Here is a 21,052-nt window from a genome sequence, read left to right as displayed (position 1 = left end):
GAAAAGAGACGCACGTTTCCTGGTCTGGCTTTAATCCTGAGGATGATGCACAAGGCATCATTTTCTGTAACTTTAACACCAGCAGAGACAGCCACTAAGCACAAGCAAACCATTCATAAATCAGATGTTACACCCTGCAAGTTCTCAACTGCACAAAGATATAAAACAGCGCTAAAGACGAAGTTCCCATCAACACTGAAAACTGTCTGCCTCGTCTGGTCTTTACAGCCAGTGAAAGCAGAGAAAGAACAGACAAAGTGCTATATGCTAATTATTTGTATTCATAAAATAACTTTCTGTTTACTTTTAGGCGTCTAAAATAAGCAAAAGACCATTTTACTGCATAAAAAGCACATTTCTACTTCAGAGCAATGAGTGAAAACTCAGGAGAAATGTTGAAAAAAGGAGAATCCCGATCTCGTATTTTAGCCCCGATACACATCCAGGTGAGGACCACAAAGGTCACTGCAGGTCAAAGGTCAGCTCCATCAGGCTGCCGAGTAGAAAACATTTCAGTTCCCAGGATCAGTGAGTCAGAGTGGAAGCAAACTGAGCATCATGTGTTTCCTGAGCCCGGCTGCTGTCATGTGATGCAGCGTCTCTGTCTGCAGCTCCAGCGCCATCTCTGTGGTGAAGATCCTCCGAGTCCTCAGGGTGCTCCGACCTCTGAGGGCCATCAACAGAGCCAAAGGACTCAAGGTAACGTCCCATTTAGCCGACTGCTGACTGCGTTTGTTGCCCCATGTGAGGACATGATGAGGAACAGGAGCTGAAGCTGTCAGAGGAGAAATCCAACTGGGTTCCATGTCCTCACTGTCAGCTTCCTCTCCTCGCTCCTCATCTCCTGTGATTTCACGTATCAGAAGATCTTTAGTGATGGTGGACTGGGCCAACTTTCAGGGTCACAGGAGAAGGGAGGAATCACGTGGAATAAGGGGCCCACAGGAAGCTGTGGGGGGTCAGTTTCTCAGACCAACTGTTGTCATGTTTGTGTTGCAGCATGTGGTCCAGTGTGTGTTCGTGGCCATCAGGACCATTGGGAACATCATGATCGTCACCACGCTGCTGCAGTTCATGTTCGCCTGCATCGGCGTGCAGCTCTTCAAGGTGAGGCGTCCACTCGCTGCTGGTTTAACCGATCAATCAGGGAAGGTTCCGGTCTCATCCCAGAACAACACAGAGCTGCTTCTCAGCGTTGTGTTGCTTGTTCTTCCAGGTTCAGAGGTCAGCTGCTCTTTCAGACAGCATCATGTTCTGCTGTGGTCCGCCGCCACTGTCAGGCGCTGGTTTTCATGCCACGTAGAACTTTTCAGTGAAGGGCTGCTTGGTTTTGGATGGCCAGTTCTGTACGATTCTTTGCCCCCTCATACAAAAGCTAATTTTATAGGATTAAGAGATTAAGATCAGATTTATTGTCATAAATACAAACAAAATTTGTCCTTTTAACCCATCCGGGTCGGCACCTGCTGACACACACATGCACAGGGTCACACACTCATGGAGACAGATGCCACACACTGGAGCGGTGGGCAGCCAATCACAGCGCTCGGGGAGCATGGGGTATGGTGCCTTGCTCAAGGGCCGTGAGAAGGAGGTGAACTGCCAGCCCTAACCTAACAGGCAGTTACAGCCTTGAAGCAAAGCTTTTTAATAGGTTTGGAGGACGTACTGCTGGCCGGATTAAGGAGGTCCTCAAAGGGCTTCTTCCTGGCCTGACAATACCCTGCTTCCCTTCATGAGTCCTCCAATGGTTTTCCAGCACATCCTTGAGGCCAACTGAAAGTCCTTCTCCATGTTGAATTCCTCCCACAGCCGGTTAGTAGCTTCAGCAGCCACCAATGCTGCAGCCCTTTTACCTGTCGGCTGCTTCAGGTGTGCCAACCTGCCCAAACGGCCTCCTTCTTCAGCCGGGTTCTCTCACTGCTGGCATTGGCATTAGCATTAGCATTAGCATTAGCATTATCCCCTGGTTAGTTCCACGGTCGGCTGGTACCAGGTACACTCACGAACCCCCTTATGTTTGTTCAGATTAGGGAGGCTGTTCCCCCTGTGGGTCACTCCATCATTGGGTATTTAAACCCCCAAACGAACAATGGAGCCACTCCACTGAGGTTTCTCTGAGGAAAACCAGTCCCTGCTACAGAAAAATGATGTCATCAAAACCAAAGCAGCATACTGGTCGAAATGTGTCACCAGAAACCAGACAACATCTGAACCCTTTCAGAACCAAACACCACCTCATAGATTTCTTTATGAAATGGTTCTGTGTTTTTAAAACTGGTTGCGGCCACTGATGCCTCAGACCTGCTGATTGATCAGGGATTGATGCCGATCAGGTGTTCTGACCCTCCAACCATGGGTCACATGTTTGACTCATCTCTGTATTTCAGGGGAAGTTTTACCGCTGCACAGACGAGGCCAAACACACTCCTGAACAGTGCAAGTAAGTTTAAACTCTGCAGTTCTGATCCCTTTGGGTCGCAGGCGTAGTCGTGACTCTGTGTGTGTTCAGAGGGACCTTCGTCGTGTATAAAGATGGAGACGTGAACCACCCGATGGTCAGAGAGCGGATCTGGCTGAACAGCGACTTTAACTTCGATAACGTGTTGATGGGGATGATGGCGCTCTTTACCGTGTCCACCTTCGAGGGCTGGCCAGCGTGAGTATTCAGAACAAAGCTTCATCAGCAGTGTTCACAAAGTTCCTGCTTAAGAGGCAAATGTTGCTCCGTCTTCAGGCTGCTGTACAAAGCCATCGATGCTAATGGAGAGAACTCTGGTCCCATCTACAACTACCGAGTGGAGATCTCCATCTTCTTCATCGTCTACATCATCATCATCGCCTTCTTCATGATGAACATCTTTGTAGGTTTTGTCATCATCACCTTCAGAGAGCAGGGAGAGCAGGAGTACAAGAACTGTGAGCTGGACAAGAACCAGGTAAGCTCACCTGAGGAGCTCTCTGCTGCGCTTTAACTGAGTTTAAAAGGTGACATTCTGCTAGTTTGTGCTAATGCTAAGGTCTTACTGACAGGTATGAGACAGACTTTCGTCAAATAGCTGTTGCTTTAAGCACAGTGTGGTATATTAGCCTCATTAAACAGAACCTGGAGACCTCCATCTTTATCAGAAACATGCCGATAATGTAACGTTAGCACAGCGAGAGTGAGGAGAGGACCGGTGTTGTGTTGGAAACACACCTTAAACACAGCTGCAGGTTGTCTGAGTTACAGAACCGAACCGTTCAACTAGAAAGCTTCAGCTAACAAAGTAATGTGGGAACAATAATGTTCATCTTTCAGAAAGGAGCAGCAGGAACTCCTTAGAAGTTGGTGTACGTCATCTTCATTAGCTAAGCTGTTAGCGTTAGCTGCTGCTAAAGGAAGAAATAAATCAGTAAATAAACCATGAGGAGTTATTTCTGCATTAGCTAAGCTGTTAGCGTTAGCTGCTGCTAAAGGAAGAAATAAATCAGTAAATAAACCATGAGGAGTTATTTCATTAGCTAAGCTGTTAGCGTTAGCTGCTGCTAAAGGAAGAAATAAATCAGTAAATAAACCATGAGTTATTTCATTAGCTAAGCTGTTAGCGTTAGCTGCTGCTAAAGGAAGAAATAAATCAGTAAATAAACCATGAGGAGTTATTTCATTAGCTAAGCTGTTAGCGTTAGCTGCTGCTAAAGGAAGAAATAAATCAGTAAATAAACCATGAGGAGTTATTTCTCAGATGCTTCCATTTCCCTGCTCTGAAGTTCAGGCTCTGAGAGTTGGAACTGATCCTCTTTGTGGCTCAGTTCCTTCAGTCCAGCGTTGAACTGGACCAAGTTGTTAAAACAGTGGGATGAAAAGTGTCTGCTGCACATTCACAGTCTTTAGCTAACTCTGCTGGAACATTAGCCTCAGATATAGTTTATCCACTGGGCTCTTATATCCTCTGAGGCTGCTGCTGGATGGAAGATGCATGCTCCTCAGTGCAGCTGACAGCAGAACATTTCCACCAGAAGCTGGCTTCATCCGTCCAGCAGGGTGGATGTGAGTGGGCGGGGCTTAGCGGAGGAGGCGGAGCCAACTTAAGGAGTGACGTACTTTAGAAATGAAAATCAGAACGGCTCGTTAAATGAGGAACTTTCACACAAAGGGAACTAAATAAATCCCAGGGTTGAGTTTTTGTAAATAATTAATAAAAAAATATTGTCAGCAAATATTGTTTCTGTTTTAACGTTTTAAAAAATAATAATTTTAGATCCATTTTTAAAGGACATCAGCAAATATTCAAAATGTCTCGGGTCAGAACCATGGTTCTGTGTTGTTTAGTGAGTTCTCTGCCCCCCCCCCAGCGTCAGTGCGTGGAGTACGCCCTGAAGGCCCAGCCGCTGAAACTCTACATCCCAAAGAACCCGGTTCAGTACAAGTTCTGGTCCATCATCAACTCAACGGGATTCGAGTACGTGATGTTCGTGCTGATCCTGCTGAACACCGTCACCCTGGCTGTTCAGGTCGGTACCGTTTCTGCTCTCAGACTCCTGTCGGATCACATCAGACCCGAGTGACCCGTCTTCTCTCCTGCAGCACTACGAACAGTCCAAAACCTTCAGCTACATCATGGACATTCTCAACATGGTGTTCACCGGACTCTTCACCGTGGAGATGGTGCTGAAGCTGCTGGCTCTCAGGCTGCGGGTGAGGAAACCAAACACACCCCCTGAACATCCACAGGTACGAGGATCCCAGGTTTCACTCTTCTGTCTTCTTCCTTCAGCACTACTTCATCGACCCGTGGAACTCGTTTGACGCTCTGATTGTGGTCGGCAGCGTGGTCGACATCGTGGTCACTGAGTTCAGCGTGAGTACTGAAACGGATCTTTGTTAAACCAGCCAGAACCAGCCGGCTGCCCTCAGAGGTTCTGATTAGCTGTTCGGCGGTTTCTGTGTCTCAGAGCGGAGAGGACAGCTCCCGGGTGTCCATCACCTTCTTCCGCCTGTTTCGAGTGATGCGACTGGTGAAGCTGCTGAGTAAAGGAGAAGGGATCCGAACGCTGCTGTGGACGTTCATCAAATCACTGCAGGTCAGAGGGGCGGGGCTAACAGGTCCGAGGGGCGGGGCGGACAGGTCAGAGGGGCGGGGTTAACATATCATAGGGGCGGAGTTAACAGATCAGAGGGGTGGGGCTAACAGGTCAGAGGGGCGGGGCTAACAGGTCAGAGGGGCGGGGTTAACAAAGTGGGTCACTGCAGCTCAGAGGGGCGGGGTTAACAGGTCAGAGGGGTGGGGTTAACAGGTCAGAGGGGCGGGGTTAACAAAGTGTATCACTGCAGGTCAGAGGGGCGGGGTTAACAGGTCAGAGGGGCGGGGTTAACAGATCAGAGGGGCGGGGCTAACAGGTCAGAGGGGCGGGGTTAACAAAGTGGGAGTGGCCACCTGCTTGCTGAGCTCTGACAGGGAGCCGGTGGCCTTGACATCAGGCGCAGCAGCACTCAGGTTGCCGGGTTGAATCCCGCTCAGGGTCAGATTCACCTCGTCCTCTCTCCTCAGGCGCTGCCGTACGTCGCTCTGCTCATCGCCATGATCTTCTTCATCTACGCCGTCATCGGCATGCAGGTGAGTGTTTCTGCAGGAGGACTCGATGCAGAACCAGAACCAGAACCAGAACCCAGGTTTTATGGACACGGCTGAACCTGTTTTATTGTTCCCTCTGATATTACCCACAATGCAACTCAGTGCTGCCAGCAGCTGATGGAACCTGAAGCTGAATGTGTCTCTTTAACAAAATGTAAAACAAATAATAAACAATATATCTGAATATAAGTCTCCTTTATACTTTATATAAGCATAAATGTGAGACCTTCTGATGGTTAAATCTGGAGCACCTCAGGACCCAGGGTTAGGACCCCTGAGGCAGCAGCTGATGTTTGGTTCAGAGGAACCAGGAACCTTTGAGTTGAAGCTGTTTGTGTTTGTCAGACGTTTGGGAAGGTGGCGATGCAGGACTACACCCAGATCAACAGAAACAACAACTTCCAGACGTTTCCTCAGGCTGTGCTCCTCCTCTTCAGGTCAGATCCTCCTCCCCTCAGCGTTCTGGTTGTTTTAGCTGCTCCGTAATCAGCCAACAAACTGTGATGTTTTAAATATGGGATCATGTCAATAAGAAACGTGCGTGTGTGCAGGTGTGCGACAGGTGAGGCGTGGCAGGAGATCATGTTGGCGAGTCTTCCAGGTAAACGCTGTGACCCGGAATCGGACTACGAACCAGGAGAAGAGTTCACCTGTGGCAGCACCTTCGCCATCGTTTATTTCATCAGCTTCTTCATGCTGTGTGCCTTCCTGGTGAGAGCACTCACACGTGCACTCACACGTGCACTCACACGTGCACACGCACGTGCACACGCACGTGCACTCACACGTGCACTCACACGTGCACTCACACGTGCACACGCACGTGCACTCACACGTGCACTCACACGTGCACACGCACGTGCACACGCACGTGCACTCACACGTGCACTCACACGTGCACACACACGTGCACACACACGTGCACTCACACGTGCACTCGCACGTGCACTCACACGTGCACACATTTTCAGTTCCTCCGGAGTCACTGAGCTGATTCTCTCTCAGATCATCAACCTGTTCGTCGCCGTCATCATGGACAACTTCGACTACCTGACGCGTGATTGGTCGATCCTGGGCCCACATCATCTGGATGAGTTCAAGAGGATCTGGTCTGAGTATGATCCGGAGGCCAAGTACGTTCCAGATGTTCAGACCTTAGTTCCAGATGTTCAGACCTTAGTTAGTTCCAGATGTTCAGACCTTAGTTCCAGATGTTCAGACCTTAGTTAGTTCCAGATGTTCAGACCGTAGTTCCAGATGTTCAGACCTTAGTTAGTTCCAGATGTTCAGATCTTAGTTCCAGATGTTCAGACCTTAGTTAGTTCCAGATGTTCAGACCTTAGTTCGTTCCAGATGTTCAGACCTTAGTTAGTTCCAGATTTTCAGACCTTAGTTAGTTCCAGATGTTCAGACCTTAGTTAGTTCCAGATGTTCAGACCTTAGTTAGTTCCAGATGTTCAGACCTTAGTTAGTTCCAGATGTTCAGACCTTAGTTAGTTCCAGATGTTCAGACCTTAGTTAGTTCCAGATGTTCAGACTTTAGTTAGTTCCAGATGTTCAGACCTTAGTTAGTTCCAGATGTTCAGACCTTAGTTCCAGATGTTCAGACCTTAGTTAGCTTAGCATGAGGGGAACTGTTAGCTTAGCATGAGGGGAACTGTTAGCTTAGCATGAGGGGAACTGTTAGCTTAGCATGAAGGGAACTGTTAGCTTAGCATGAGGGGAACTGTTAGCTTAGCATGAAGGGAACTGTTAGCTTAGCATGAGGGGAACTGTTAGCTTAGCATGAGGGGAACTGTTAGCTTAGCAAGAGGGGAACTGTTAGCTCTCTGCTCTGATTCCCTGTTTTCAGCATCAGTTCATATTCTTTAATTAGAGGGTGTTCAGACCTTAGTTAGCTCCAGATGTTCCAGATGTTTTCTTTAATTAGAGGGTGAGCAGCGAAGTGATCTGGACCAGAACCAGAACTGAGTTCAGTGCGATCTGAATGCTCCTCAGGCTCAGTTCTACTTTGGTAGCTCTGTAAACAGAACCAAGCTTCTTCTCTGGGTGGAGCTTCATTCCAGAGCTTGTTGACCTGATTTCAGATGAGTTTAAGATGAGTTTCAGATGAGTTTCAGATGAGTTTAAGATGAGTTTCAGATGAGTTTAAGATGAGTTTCAGATGAGTTTCAGATGAGTTTAAGATGAGTTTCAGATGAGTTTCAGATGAGTTTGATTGGTCAGAACCTGCTGAATGCTGTCTGCTCTTAGAGGTCGGATCAAGCACCTGGACGTGGTGGCTCTGCTCCGGAGGATCCAGCCCCCTCTGGGCTTCGGGAAGCTCTGTCCTCACAGAGTGGCCTGTAAGGTAAATGCAGGTGTACATGTGCTGCAGCTGCTGTCATGTGGGCTCAGCCTCACCCCAGCGCTCTTCCTCCTCCTCTTCACCGCAGCGTCTGGTGGCCATGAACATGCCTCTGAACGCGGATGGGATGGTGACCTTCAACGCCACGCTCTTCGCTCTGGTTCGCACCGCGCTCAAGATCAAGACTGAAGGTGCGTTGGATTCAATTCAGCTTTATTTAAAAAGCACCACATTACAACAAATGTCATCTCAGGTCATCATCATCTTCAAAGATTCAGCCCAATTCAACCCAATTAGAATCCAATTCGTTAAACTCCAAATTGGTCCAATTCATTCAGAGCCAATTAAAAACGTAGCCTATCGAAGGAGTGATTTGATCCAATCCGCGTCCTGAGCTGCACGAGGCGACTGTGGAGAGAAAAAACTCCCTTTAACAGGAAGAAACCTCCATCAGAACCAGAACCAGGAAGAAACCTCCATCAGAACCAGAACCAGGAAGGGTCCATCTGCCTGGACCAGCTGGGGCTGAGAGGACAGGAAAGAGGGGACAACAAGCAGCGTAACACCAGGCCAGAGACACCTGCTGAGAGAGAGAAACACAAGTTAATGACAGCAATGATGTCATATGGAGGGAGGAGAGGTGCATCATGGGAGCTCCCCCAGCAGGCTGGGCCTATAGCAGCAGAACTATGGGATGTTTCAGGCTCACCTGAGCCATCCCTAACTATAAGCTTTATCAGAAAGGAAAGTTTCAGCATTTAGCATTTAGCCTTTAGCATTTAGCATTTAGCCTTTAACATTTAACATTTAACATTTAGCGTAGCGGAGTTAGCTTGAACTTGTGCAGCTCTGAGCCCACCAGCTCACCCAATTATTTTTATTTTGCACCACAGCTGTTTAGCTATCAGTGAGGAAAGGTCTGGAGTTATGTCAGATGTCATGTGATTAGCATGCCATGAATTGTTGCTAGGCAACCAGCACCCTCACAGAATGACAACAACAGCTCGTCAGTGACTGAATGAAAGGTGTAATTCAGCAGCATCTGGGTTAGGGTTACTGTCTGAGCTCTGATGAGTTTGTGTGGATTTGATCCTGTTTGCAGGCAACCCTGATCAGGAGAATGAGGAGCTGAGGGTGATCATCAAGAAGATCTGGAAGCGAATGAAGCCAAAGCTGCTGGACGAAGTTATCCCACCGCACGAAGGTAGTGACTCTGCTCAGCGACAGCAGCTCTGCAGGACGGTCTGACGCTGAACTGTCCGCTCTCTCTCTGCAGAAGAGGAAGTCACCGTTGGGAAGTTTTACGCAACTTTCCTGATCCAGGATTACTTCCGGAAGTTCAGGAAGAGGAAGGAGAAGGGAGATCTGACCGGAGAGTCTGACACCACCAACCCATCTGCTATCCAGGTCTGTGCAGACCAACGAGAACCTTCGGTTTAAAATGGAGTTCATTTCTGTATCAAAAGCTAAACTCGCTGCTGAGGAACGCATTTTAAGACCGGCTCATCGGTCCTTTGTTTGTGGAGGAAATAACGAGCTACGGCTGCATCAATTTATGCAGTTAATTAATTAATTTAATGTTAATTAATTAATTAATGTGATGGAAGCAGACGATGGGCCTCACGCACAAACGTTTTCCTGTTCTTATTCTAAATTTCTCTCACTTTTCTTCATAAGAACGCGTCAGATTCAACAAACTCTGGCTGCTTCAGGCAGTGGGAGGTGCATTTACTTTATGAGACCCTGGTTCGTGGCCACATTGTGTAAAACGCAGCACGCCAAAACACTGTGGCGTTGCTTCTCTGGGCTACAGAGCAGTTCCAGTTAGAGACGAGTCTCTAACCTACAAAACAACCATCTCTGCGTTATTATGCAGCACAAAGGAGTCGCCCCCCTGCTCTGATGCATAGTTAGTATAGATAGTATTTAGCTTTTAGTATAGATAGTATTTAGCTTTTAGTATAGATAGTATTTAGCTTTTAGTATAGCTAGTATTTAGCTTTTAGTATAGCTAGTATTTAGCTTTTAGTATAGCTAATATTTAGCTTTTAGTATAGCTAATATTTAGCTTTTAGTATAGCTAATATTTAGCTTTTAGTATAGCTAGTATTTAGCTTTTAGTATAGATAGTATTTAGCTTTTAGTATAGATAGTATTTAGCTTTTAGTATAGCTAGTATTTAGCTTTTAGTATAGCTAATATTTAGCTTTTAGTATAGCTAATATTTAGCTTTTAGTATAGCTAATATTTAGCTTTTAGTATAGCTAGTATTTAGCTTTTAGTATAGATAGTATTTAGCTTTTAGTATAGATAGTATTTAGCTTTTAGTATAGCTAATATTTAGCTTTTAGTATAGCTAATATTTAGCTTTTAGTATAGCTAGTATTTAGCTTTTAGTATAGATAGTATTTAGCTTTTAGTATAGATAGTATTTAGCTTTTAGTATAGCTAATATTTAGCTTTTAGTATAGCTAATATTTAGCTTTTAGTATAGCTAGTATTTAGCTTTTAGTATAGATAGTATTTAGCTTTTAGTATAGATAGTATTTAGCTTTTAGTATAGCTAGTATTTAGCTTTTAGTATAGCTAATATTTAGCTTTTAGAATAGATAGTATTTAGCTTTTAGAATAGATAGTATTTAGCTTTTAGTATAGATAGTATTTAGCTTTTAGTATAGATAGTATTTAGCTTTTAGTATAGATAGTATTTAGCTTTTAGTATAGATAGTATTTAGCTTTTAGTATAGATAGTATTTAGCTTTTAGTATAGATAGTATTTAGCTTTTAGTATAGATAGTATACGTCTGCAGCCTGTTGCTCCCTCTATGTTTAGTCCTGTTTAGGATGGGATGCAGCTGGGGGAAACAAGCTGCCAGAGGAGATTAAACTGTCACCAAATGTTTTTAAATCCAGCTTAAAAACGTTTCTTTTCTCATGTGTCTGTGCAGGAAATCTGTTAACTTATCCAGACTGTTGACTGTCTTTAATCATTTTAATTACTTTATTTGTTTCTCTTTGTCTTCTTCTGTGTGTTTTTAATGCTTCTTCCACTCCTTTTATTTTATGTGAAGCACTTTGTTTTGTGCATGAAATGAAGAAACTTGACTTGCTTTTAGGAGACAAAGCACAGCTTCTTCTGCGAAGCTCCCAGAGTAATGATGTGTTGGTATGTATTCAGCTGTGTAAAGCCGGTCTGAAGACGCTGCAGGATCTGGGTCCAGAGATGCGTCTCGCTTTGAACGAAGACCTGGAGGAGGAGGAGGAGGCCATGATGGAGGAGGAGGAGGAGGAAGATGCTGGATATACGGTACTCATCCTGCCTTTGACACTGAGCTGGTTTCACTAAACCTGATGCGAAGTAAAGTTCTTTTGTTCCTGTCTCAGCAGGCTGAAAACGGCTTTGGAGCAGAGAAAGAACGACGAGGCTCCATTCTGACACCTACTGGTAAAAAACAGCATTACATCATATCGTTACATTGACCTGAAACTAGTAGGAGAAAATGTTGCTGAGATAAACCTGAACTACTCTGAGGATTTCTGCAGCAACAAGGTGATTCCCAAAGAGCTATTAGCTGAAAACTTGGCATATCTCAGCATGGTGTGCAGTGAGTCCTTAAAACATTTGAGGAAACTGGACAAGTGGAGGACAAAAGAAGAAGTGTCAGGCCTAAAAAACTATCTCCAGCAGATGAACAGGATCTGAAAGTGATGTCCTTAAGAAAGAGGAAAAAATCCAGCTGTGACCTGACAGGACCTGAGAGATGCATCTGGACCTTCAGCTGATCCATCTACTGTTGGCCCAAGCCTCATCAGAAATGGTCTCCATGGAAGGGTGGCTGTCAAGAAGCCGTTCTTAAGGAAGGGAAACAGGGAGAAAAGGCTGAGCTGTGCCAAATGACACAAGAAGTGGACTGAAAATCAGTGGCAACAGGTCTTATGGAGGGATGAATCCTCCCCAGAGCCCGGACCTCAACATTATTGAAGCAGTGTGGGATCATCTGACAGAGAACGGAACAAAAGGCAGCCCACATCCAAAGAAGAGCTTTGGGATGTCCTTCAAGAAGCCTGGAGAACTATTCCTGAAGACTCCTTAAAGAAATGACAGAAAGCTGGTCTCAGAGGGTTCAGGCTGTGTTGGAGAATAAAGGAGCTCAGACCAGAGATTCACTTTAAAGCTGCTGAGAACTGATAAAAACTCTGTTTCTGCCTCAGATTCTGGGTTTATGTTCAGGTTTGATCATGTTTCAGTGAATCTCTGCAGAAATATGTAAAGAAATGAAGCTGAATGATTGGTTACTCTTTGTCTGAGATATAAGGAACAGAATATTTCAGAGGGAGAAAGTCAGGCTGAACACAAAGCTCATTAACTGACATTGAAAGTTAGCTCCTGGAATCTCTCATTTATCCAGTAATGTGTTACATTTTACAAAGAAATGTGGTTTACAGGAATAACAGGAATAACTTCCAGTAAGTTTTATTTGTCGTGTCCAGAGCTTCCAGCCTTTTGTATCAGCAGTGAGAGGAAATATCACGATGTGTGGGAACACAGTGTTTGGGTTCTATCAGTGTAAAAAACCCACAAAACTGTGTCAAAAACCCGTTTTATTTCGGTGGCTCTGAAGTGAAATCAGAAGTAAAATCTACAAACACAACGGCAGCCTGAGATGATCTTTCTGCTGAACTTTTCCATGTCTGAGGACGAAGAGGACGCTTTGCTTTTTCCGCCGACATGTAGAAACCGAATTGCTTTACATGAAAGAATCTAATGAATGCAAACCCAACACGATTTAATCATGTTCACCTTTGCAATCATAGCTTAGGTTTGTGAGATGTCTGTTTGTCGCTCCCTCTGAGCGTGAATCCTCCCGTCTGCAGGTCCTGGGGGGGTCGTGGGTGACGGCGGCGTCTCTAACGGAGGTCTCATCCATCGGGTCGGCTCTCTCACTAAGATGGCGAATGGGAATGAACATGATGAACATCTTCATCGTGGAGACAGCCTGAGGTCATCTGCCAATCATCACCACCGCCACCCATCAGTCAGGAACGGCGTGCTGGACCACGCCCACAAGAGGCCGTCGCATTACAAACATGGAAGGTGTGTTCAGACCGACTGCAGTTCCTGGAACGTCCAGCAGAGGCTCAAACTGCTTTCAGTGGAAAACCTCCACTGTTGGAGTGATTGACAGCTGGCTCAGCCAATCACACTCTGCTGTTGGTCTGCAGGCGGGACTCGAGGGACCGAACCTGGAGGAACGGAGACGTGGAAACGTACGGAGAGCAAGGTTACTACAGCCGGGAGGAAGACAACGACAGCATCACGTCCACAGACAGGTACGCAGACAGACAGGTACGCAGACAGACAGGTACGCAGACAGACAGGTACACAGACAGACAGGTACGCAGAAAGACAGACAGGTACGCTGACAGACAGACAGGTACACAGACAGACAGGTACGCTGACAGACAGGTATGCAGACAGACAGGTACGCTGACAGACAGGTACGCTGACAGACAGGTACGCAGACAGACAGACAGGTACACAGACAGACAGACAGGTACAGAGACAGACAGGTACGCTGACAGACAGGTACGCAGACGGACAGGTACGCTGACAGACAGGTACGCTGACAGACAGGTACGCTGACAGACGGACAGGTACGCTGACAGACAGACAGGTACGCAGACAGACAGGTACACAGACAGACAGGTACAGAGACAGACATACAGACAGGTACGCAGACAGACAGGTACGCAGATAGAGAGGTACACAGACAAACAGGTACACAGACAGACAGGTACACAGAAAGACAGGTACAAAGACAGACAGGTACGCTAACAGACAGGTACGCAGACAGACAGACAGGTACACAGACAGAAAGGTACGCAAACAGACAGGTACGCTAAAAGACAGGTACACAGACAGACAGACAGGTACAGAGACAGACAGGTACGCTGACAGACAGGTACGCAGACGGACAGGTACGCTGACAGACAGGTACGCTGACAGACAGGTACGCTGACAGACAGACAGGTACGCTGACAGACAGACAGGTACGCAGACAGACAGGTACGCAGATAGAGAGGTACACAGACAAACAGGTACACAGACAGACAGGTACACAGAAAGACAGGTACAAAGACAGACAGGTACGCTAACAGACAGGTACGCAGACAGACAGACAGGTACACAGACAGAAAGGTACGCAAACAGACAGGTACGCTAAAAGACAGGTACACAGACAGACAGGTACGCTAAAAGACAGGTACACAGACAGACAGGTACGCAAACAGACAGGTACGCTAACAGACAGGTACGCAGACAGGTACACAGACAGACAGGTACGCTGAAAGACAGACAGGTACGCTGAAAGACAGACAGGTAAAAAGACAGACAGACAGGTACGCAGACAGACAGAAAGGTACGCTAACAGACAGACAGGTAAAAAGACAGACAGACAGGTACGCAGACAGACAGAAAGGTACGCTGAAAGACAGACAGGTACACAGACAGACAGGTACGCAGACAGACAGGTACGCTAACAGACAGGTACGCAGACAGACAGGTACACAGACAGACAGGTACGCAGACAGACAGACAGGTACACAGACAGACAGACAGGTAAAAAGACAGACAGACAGGTACGTAGACAGACAGAAAGGTACGCTAACAGACAGACAGGTAAAAAGACAGGCAGACAGGTACGCAGACAGACAGGTACGCAGACGGACAGGTACGCTGACAGACAGGTACGCTGACAGACAGGTACGCAGACAGAAAGACAGGTACGCTGACAGACAGACAGGTACGCAGACAGACAGGTACACAGACAGACAGGTAGACAGACATACAGACAGGTACGCAGACAGACAGGTACGCTGACAGACAGGTACACAGACAGATAGAGAGGTACGCTGACAGACAGACAGGTACACAGACAGATAGACAGGTACGCTGACAGACAGACAGGTACACAGACAGACAGGTACGCAGACAGACAGGTACGCTCACGGACAGGTACGCAGACAGACAGGTACGCAGACAGATAGACAGGTACGCTGACAGACAGACAGGTACACAGACAGACAGACAGGTACACAGACAGACAGACAGGTACGCAGACAGACAGACAGGTACACAAACAGACAGACAGACAGGTACGCAGACAGACAGGTACACAGACAAACAGACAGGTACGCAGACAGACAGGTACGCTAACAGACAGGTACACAGACAAACAGACAGGTACGCAGACAGACAGGTACGCAGACAGATAGGTACGCTAACAGACGGGTACGCTGACAGACAGGTACGCTTACAGACAGGTACGCTGACAGACAGGTACGCAGACAGACAGGTACGCTGATAGACAGGTACGCTGACAGACAGGTACGCTGACAGACAGGTACGCAGACAGACAGACAGGTGACTGATTGATGAAGCTTTCTGATTGATGACCTCATCGTGTGTGCAGACATTACCTTGATGAGCCTCCTCTGTACAGAGACTACGATGGCCACACCCCTTTCACCAACAGTAGCTATGGTAACGGCTACAGCGAAGGCAGGAGGACGACCCGGCGACGCCTACTTCCTGCCACACCCACAGGTGAGAGGACTGTCTAAAGAGATGTGCTCTGACATCAGAACCCATCCGTGACATCATGACTTTGTTTGGCCAATCAGGGCGGAAGCCGTCCTTCAACATCCAGTGTCTGCGGCGGCAGGGCAGCAGCGACGACCTGCCCATCCCCGGGACTTACCACCCCACATCACCGCCACGCCATACACGCACTCAGGTAACACTCAGGTAACGCACTCAGGTAACACTCAGGTAACACACACTCAGGTAACACTCAGGTAACACACTCAGGTAACACTCAGGTAACGCACTCAGGTAACACTCAGGTAACACACTCAGGTAACACTCAGGTAACACACTCAGGTAACATTCAGGTAACACACTCAGGTAACACTCAGGTAACACACACTCAGGTAACACTCAGGTAACACTCAGGTAACACACTCAGGTAACACTCAGGTAACACTCAGGTAACACTCAGGTAACACTCAGGTAACACACTCAGGTAACACTCAGGTAACGCACTCAGGTAACACTCAGGTAACACACTCAGGTAACACTCAGGTAACACTCAGGTAACGCACTCAGGTAACACACTCAGGTAACACACTCAGGTAACACTCAGGTAACACACTCAGGTAACATTCAGGTAACACACTCAGGTAACACTCAGGTAACACACACTCAGGTAACACTCAGGTAACACTCAGGTAACACACTCAGGTAACACTCAGGTAACACTCAGGTAACACTCAGATAACACACTCAGGTAACACTCAGGTAACACACTCAGGTAACACACTCAGGTAACACACACTCAGGTAACACTCAGGTAACACACTCAGGTAACACTCAGGTAACACACACTCAGGTAACACTCAGGTAACACACTCAGGTAACATTCAGGTAACACACTCAGGTAACACTCAGGTAACGCACTCAGGTAACACACTCAGGTAACACACTCAGGTAACACACACTCAGGTAACACTCAGGTAACACACTCAGGTAACACTCAGGTAACACACACTCAGGTAACACTCAGGTAACACACTCAGGTAACATTCAGGTAACACACTCAGGTAACACTCAGGTAACGCACTCAGGTAACACACTCAGGTAACACACTCAGGTAACATTCAGGTAACACACACTCAGGTAACACTCAGGTAACACACTCAGGTAACATTCAGGTAACACACTCAGGTAACATTCAGGTAACACACTCAGGTAACACACTCAGGTAACATTCAGGTAACACTCAGGTAACACACTCAGGTAACATTCAGGTAACACACACTCAGGTAACACTCAGGTAACATTCAGGTAACACACTCAGGTAACACACTCAGGTAACACTCAGGTAACACACTCAGGTAACACACTCAGGTAACATTCAGGTAACACACACTCAGGTAACACTCAGGTAACACACACTCAGGTAACACTCAGGTAACACTCAGGTAACACACTCAGGTAACATTCAGGTAACACACACTCAGGTAACACTCAGGTAACATTCAGGTAACACACTCAGGTAACACACTCAGGTAACACACTCAGGTAACATTCAGGTAACACTCAGGTAACACACTCAGGTAACATTCAGGTAACACACACTCAGGTAACACTCAGGTAACATTCAGGTAACACACTCAGGTAACACACTCAGGTAACACACTCAGGTAACATTCAGGTAACACACTCAGGTAACACTCAGGTAACACACTCAGGTAACACTCAGGTAACACTCAGGTAACACACTCAGGTAACACTCAGGTAACACACACTCAGGTAAGACACTCAGGTAAGACACTCAGGTAACACTCAGGTAACACACACTCAGGTAACACACTCAGGTAACACACTCAGGTAACACTCAGGTAACACTCAGGTAACACTCAGGTAACACTCAGGTAACACACTCAGGTAACACTCAGGTAACACACACTCAGGTAACACACTCAGGTAACACACTCAGGTAACATTCAGGTAACACACACTCAGGTAACACTCAGGTAACATTCAGGTAACACACTCAGGTAACACACTCAGGTAACATTCAGGTAACACTCAGGTAACACACTCAGGTAACATTCAGGTAACACACACTCAGGTAACACTCAGGTAACATTCAGGTAACACACTCAGGTAACACACTCAGGTAACACTCAGGTAACACACTCAGGTAACATTCAGGTAACACACACTCAGGTAACACTCAGGTAACATTCAGGTAACACACTCAGGTAACACACTCAGGTAACACACTCAGGTAACATTCAGGTAACACACTCAGGTAACACTCAGGTAACACACTCAGGTAACACTCAGGTAACACTCAGGTAACACACTCAGGTAACACACTCAGGTAAGACACTCAGGTAACACTCAGGTAACACACACTCAGGTAACACACTCAGGTAACACACTCAGGTAACACTCAGGTAACACACTCAGGTAACATTCAGGTAACACTCAGGTAACATTCAGGTAACACACTCAGGTAACACACTCAGGTAACACACTCAGGTAACATTCAGGTAACACACTCAGGTAACACTCAGGTAACACACTCAGGTAACACTCAGGTAACACTCAGGTAACACACTCAGGTAACACTCAGGTAACACACACTCAGGTAACACACTCAGGTAAGACACTCAGGTAACACTCAGGTAACACACACTCAGGTAACACACTCAGGTAACACACTCAGGTAACACTCAGGTAACACTCAGGTAACACTCAGGTAACACTCAGGTAACACACTCAGGTAACACTCAGGTAACACACACTCAGGTAACACACTCAGGTAACACACTCAGGTAACATTCAGGTAACACACACTCAGGTAACACTCAGGTAACATTCAGGTAACACACTCAGGTAACACACTCAGGTAACATTCAGGTAACACTCAGGTAACACACTCAGGTAACATTCAGGTAACACACACTCAGGTAACACTCAGGTAACATTCAGGTAACACACTCAGGTAACACACTCAGGTAACACTCAGGTAACACACTCAGGTAACATTCAGGTAACACACACTCAGGTAACACTCAGGTAACATTCAGGTAACACACTCAGGTAACACACTCAGGTAACACACTCAGGTAACATTCAGGTAACACACTCAGGTAACACTCAGGTAACACACTCAGGTAACACTCAGGTAACACTCAGGTAACACACTCAGGTAACACTCAGGTAACACACTCAGGTAACACACTCAGGTAACATACTCAGGTAACACTCAGGTAACACACTCAGGTAACACTCAGGTAACACTCAGGTAACACTCAGGTAACACTCAGGTAATACACTCAGGTAACACCTCTCCCCCCCCTCCCCCCCCCCTCTCCTCCCCTCTCCTCCCCTCTCCCCCCCATCAGGAGACCTTCAGCAGCTATGACTCCCGCCGCTCCTCAGGACGCTCCTCGGCGGCCTCCTCAGCTTCGTGGGCGAACCCGTGTCCTCGCCGTGGCCGCCTCCTCTACGCCCCCCTCATCCTGGTGGAGGAGGAAGGCAGCCCCCCCTGGGGGGGGGCAGGGGGAGGACCTGGTGAGGGGAAGAAGGGGGGGGCAGAAAGAGGTGAGGAGGCAGATTTTAACCTTTCAGGTGCAGGAAGTGAAGAGTTTGACCACAGATCTGCTTCCTGTCCTCCAGGTGTGAGCGTGACAGGAGCGGCGCCCAGACCAGCCTGGTATGGCGAACCTGCAGGAATGCCAGGTGGGAGGAGCCAAACTCACAGAGAATGACTGTCACTGGTGTGTGTGAGCGTGTCTGAGTGTGACATGTGACTGTGTTGCAGCGCCGCCGCCGTACCGGGCGTACACCACCCTCAGAGTTCCCTCCCAGCTCGGCGCCCAGTTCACCGAAAAGCGTGGATCAGCTGACAGTCTGGTGGAGGCGGTGAGGAAACCTGATCGATCGCTGATCAATGGGAATGAGAGCGTTTCGATCAAAGTTCTGTTCTGGTCTCCCTGCAGGTTCTGATCTCAGAGGGACTCGGCCTTTACGCCCGGGACCCCAAGTTTGTGGCGTTTGCCAAGCGAGAGATCGCCGACGCCTGTCACATGACGGTGGACGAGATGGAGTCTGCCGCCAGCGACCTGCTGGGCTCCGGGAGCCACGGCTTCCTCAGCAGCGCCGCCACCGACCCGGCCGCCCTCTACAGCGATGAGGAGCCAATCAGAACGAGCCGGGATGAGGACGAGCTCGCCGATGAGATGACCTGTGTGACCTCGTTCTGAGGCTCACGGAGGCGGGGCATCTGTGGTCAGGGAGAGATGTTTGACATTTGATTGACAGGAGAAGTAACCAGTTAGAAGAAGGAGGAGGAGCTTAATCAAACTGATCAGAGTGTTGACCAATAGGAGGAGGCGGAGGTCAAAGTTGAAGTCAGAGAAGAAGAGGAAAGGATGAAGCAAAGAGAGAAAAATGTGGACAAAACAAAGAATAAAAGAGAAAAAGAGGAGAAATAATTTAGGAACAAAGAAGAAGAAAAAAGAAGGAAGCAACATGGAGGATGAAGGGATGAGAAAAGAAAGGAGAGAAGAAACTTTCATTCATCCTGTTTTTATTTGTTCTGATTTAAAACTTATTTAAACTGAAGCCGGGCGGGTTCTGTTCCGGGTCCCGAACAGACGAAGGTTCTGCTGGATTCTCTGAAAACTTCTTCATCGGTTTTTATCTGAAAGAAGTTTATTTATTTTATATTATTGTCTTTATGTAATGGGGGGGGGGGGGGGGGGTGATGTCATGTGACTTTAACGTGACGATTTAAAACTAATGAGCCTGACAGAAACTAAACTTCCCGATTCATTATTTAGTTATTAAATCATTTATTCATTTTACACATTTCAGATAAATAAATAAATAATCAAATTTTTCAAATTATTTTCATTTTTCAGCAAATTAAATTTATTAACAAACGTTCGACCCGTTGAATGAAGCTCATTCTGGTGCGTTCAGGGGCTGATAAGAAAAATCTGATCTCTCTATGTTCACCTGTTATTTTCTTCTTCTTCTTGGATTTCCAACTTCACCTAAAGTCATGAACACAGAGCAGTTTAGATTAAACTTCTGTAAGATTTGGACCAGATGTTCACCTGAACCAGAACCTTTAGGCCAAAGTTTCAGGCTCGGTCAGCTCTCAGCTCCAGTGCTTCCAGAAGCCTGACCCTAACCCATCGGCAGGCTTCCAGAAGCCTAACCCATCGGCAGGCTTCCAGAAGCCTGACCCTAACCCATCGGCAGGCTTCCAGAAGTCTAACCCTAACCCATCATCAGGCTTCCAGAAGCCTAACCCTAACCCATCATCAGGCTTCCAGAAGCCTAACCCATCGGCAGGCTTCCAGAAGCCTGACCCTAACCCATCGGCAGGCTTCCAGAAGCCTAACCCATCGGCAGGCTTCCAGAAGCCTGACCCTAACCCATCGGCAGGCTTCCAGAAGTCTAACCCTAACCCATCATCAGGCTTCCAGAAGCCTAACCCTAACC

At 47.1% G+C, this 21,052-nt stretch overlaps 1 protein-coding gene across 4 annotated transcripts in view; it reads left to right on the top strand.

The window, feature by feature from the left end:
* cacna1fb (calcium channel, voltage-dependent, L type, alpha 1F subunit) overlaps window positions 1-20,798 on the top strand; it is a 63,610-nt gene extending 42,812 nt beyond the window's left edge. The window contains exons 25-51 of one of the 4 annotated variants that reach the window (XM_072366585.1): window positions 612-699; window positions 1,000-1,107; window positions 2,391-2,443; window positions 2,513-2,659; window positions 2,738-2,939; window positions 4,336-4,494; window positions 4,568-4,678; window positions 4,758-4,841; window positions 4,936-5,064; window positions 5,532-5,597; window positions 5,961-6,052; window positions 6,167-6,326; window positions 6,621-6,748; window positions 7,869-7,965; window positions 8,051-8,153; window positions 9,065-9,166; window positions 9,239-9,369; window positions 11,141-11,269; window positions 11,347-11,407; window positions 12,838-13,057; window positions 13,186-13,293; window positions 15,435-15,568; window positions 15,646-15,758; window positions 18,943-19,141; window positions 19,217-19,279; window positions 19,362-19,462; window positions 19,540-20,798. In XM_072366585.1, coding sequence (XP_072222686.1) covers window positions 612-699; window positions 1,000-1,107; window positions 2,391-2,443; window positions 2,513-2,659; window positions 2,738-2,939; window positions 4,336-4,494; window positions 4,568-4,678; window positions 4,758-4,841; window positions 4,936-5,064; window positions 5,532-5,597; window positions 5,961-6,052; window positions 6,167-6,326; window positions 6,621-6,748; window positions 7,869-7,965; window positions 8,051-8,153; window positions 9,065-9,166; window positions 9,239-9,369; window positions 11,141-11,269; window positions 11,347-11,407; window positions 12,838-13,057; window positions 13,186-13,293; window positions 15,435-15,568; window positions 15,646-15,758; window positions 18,943-19,141; window positions 19,217-19,279; window positions 19,362-19,462; window positions 19,540-19,803 — 3,352 coding nt within the window. In that variant the 3' untranslated portion in view covers window positions 19,804-20,798. Of the gene's footprint in view, window positions 1-611; window positions 700-999; window positions 1,108-2,390; window positions 2,444-2,512; window positions 2,660-2,737; window positions 2,940-4,335; window positions 4,495-4,567; window positions 4,679-4,757; window positions 4,842-4,935; window positions 5,065-5,531; window positions 5,598-5,960; window positions 6,053-6,166; window positions 6,327-6,620; window positions 6,749-7,868; window positions 7,966-8,050; window positions 8,154-9,064; window positions 9,167-9,238; window positions 9,370-11,140; window positions 11,270-11,346; window positions 11,408-12,837; window positions 13,058-13,185; window positions 13,294-15,434; window positions 15,569-15,645; window positions 15,759-18,942; window positions 19,280-19,361; window positions 19,463-19,539 lie in introns of all 4 variants that reach the window. The other 3 variants (XM_072366583.1, XM_072366584.1, XM_072366582.1) reach the window with 3 other exon arrangements.
* The last annotated feature ends 254 nt before the right edge of the window (window positions 20,799-21,052 follow it).

Source organism: Leuresthes tenuis, unplaced genomic scaffold (genome assembly GCF_036924035.1).
Source record: "Leuresthes tenuis unplaced genomic scaffold, fLeuTen1.0.hap1 SCAF_16, whole genome shotgun sequence".
Classification (NCBI taxonomy): Eukaryota; Metazoa; Chordata; class Actinopteri; order Atheriniformes; family Atherinopsidae; genus Leuresthes; species Leuresthes tenuis.
This window is presented reverse-complemented; position numbering and strand designations above follow the sequence as displayed.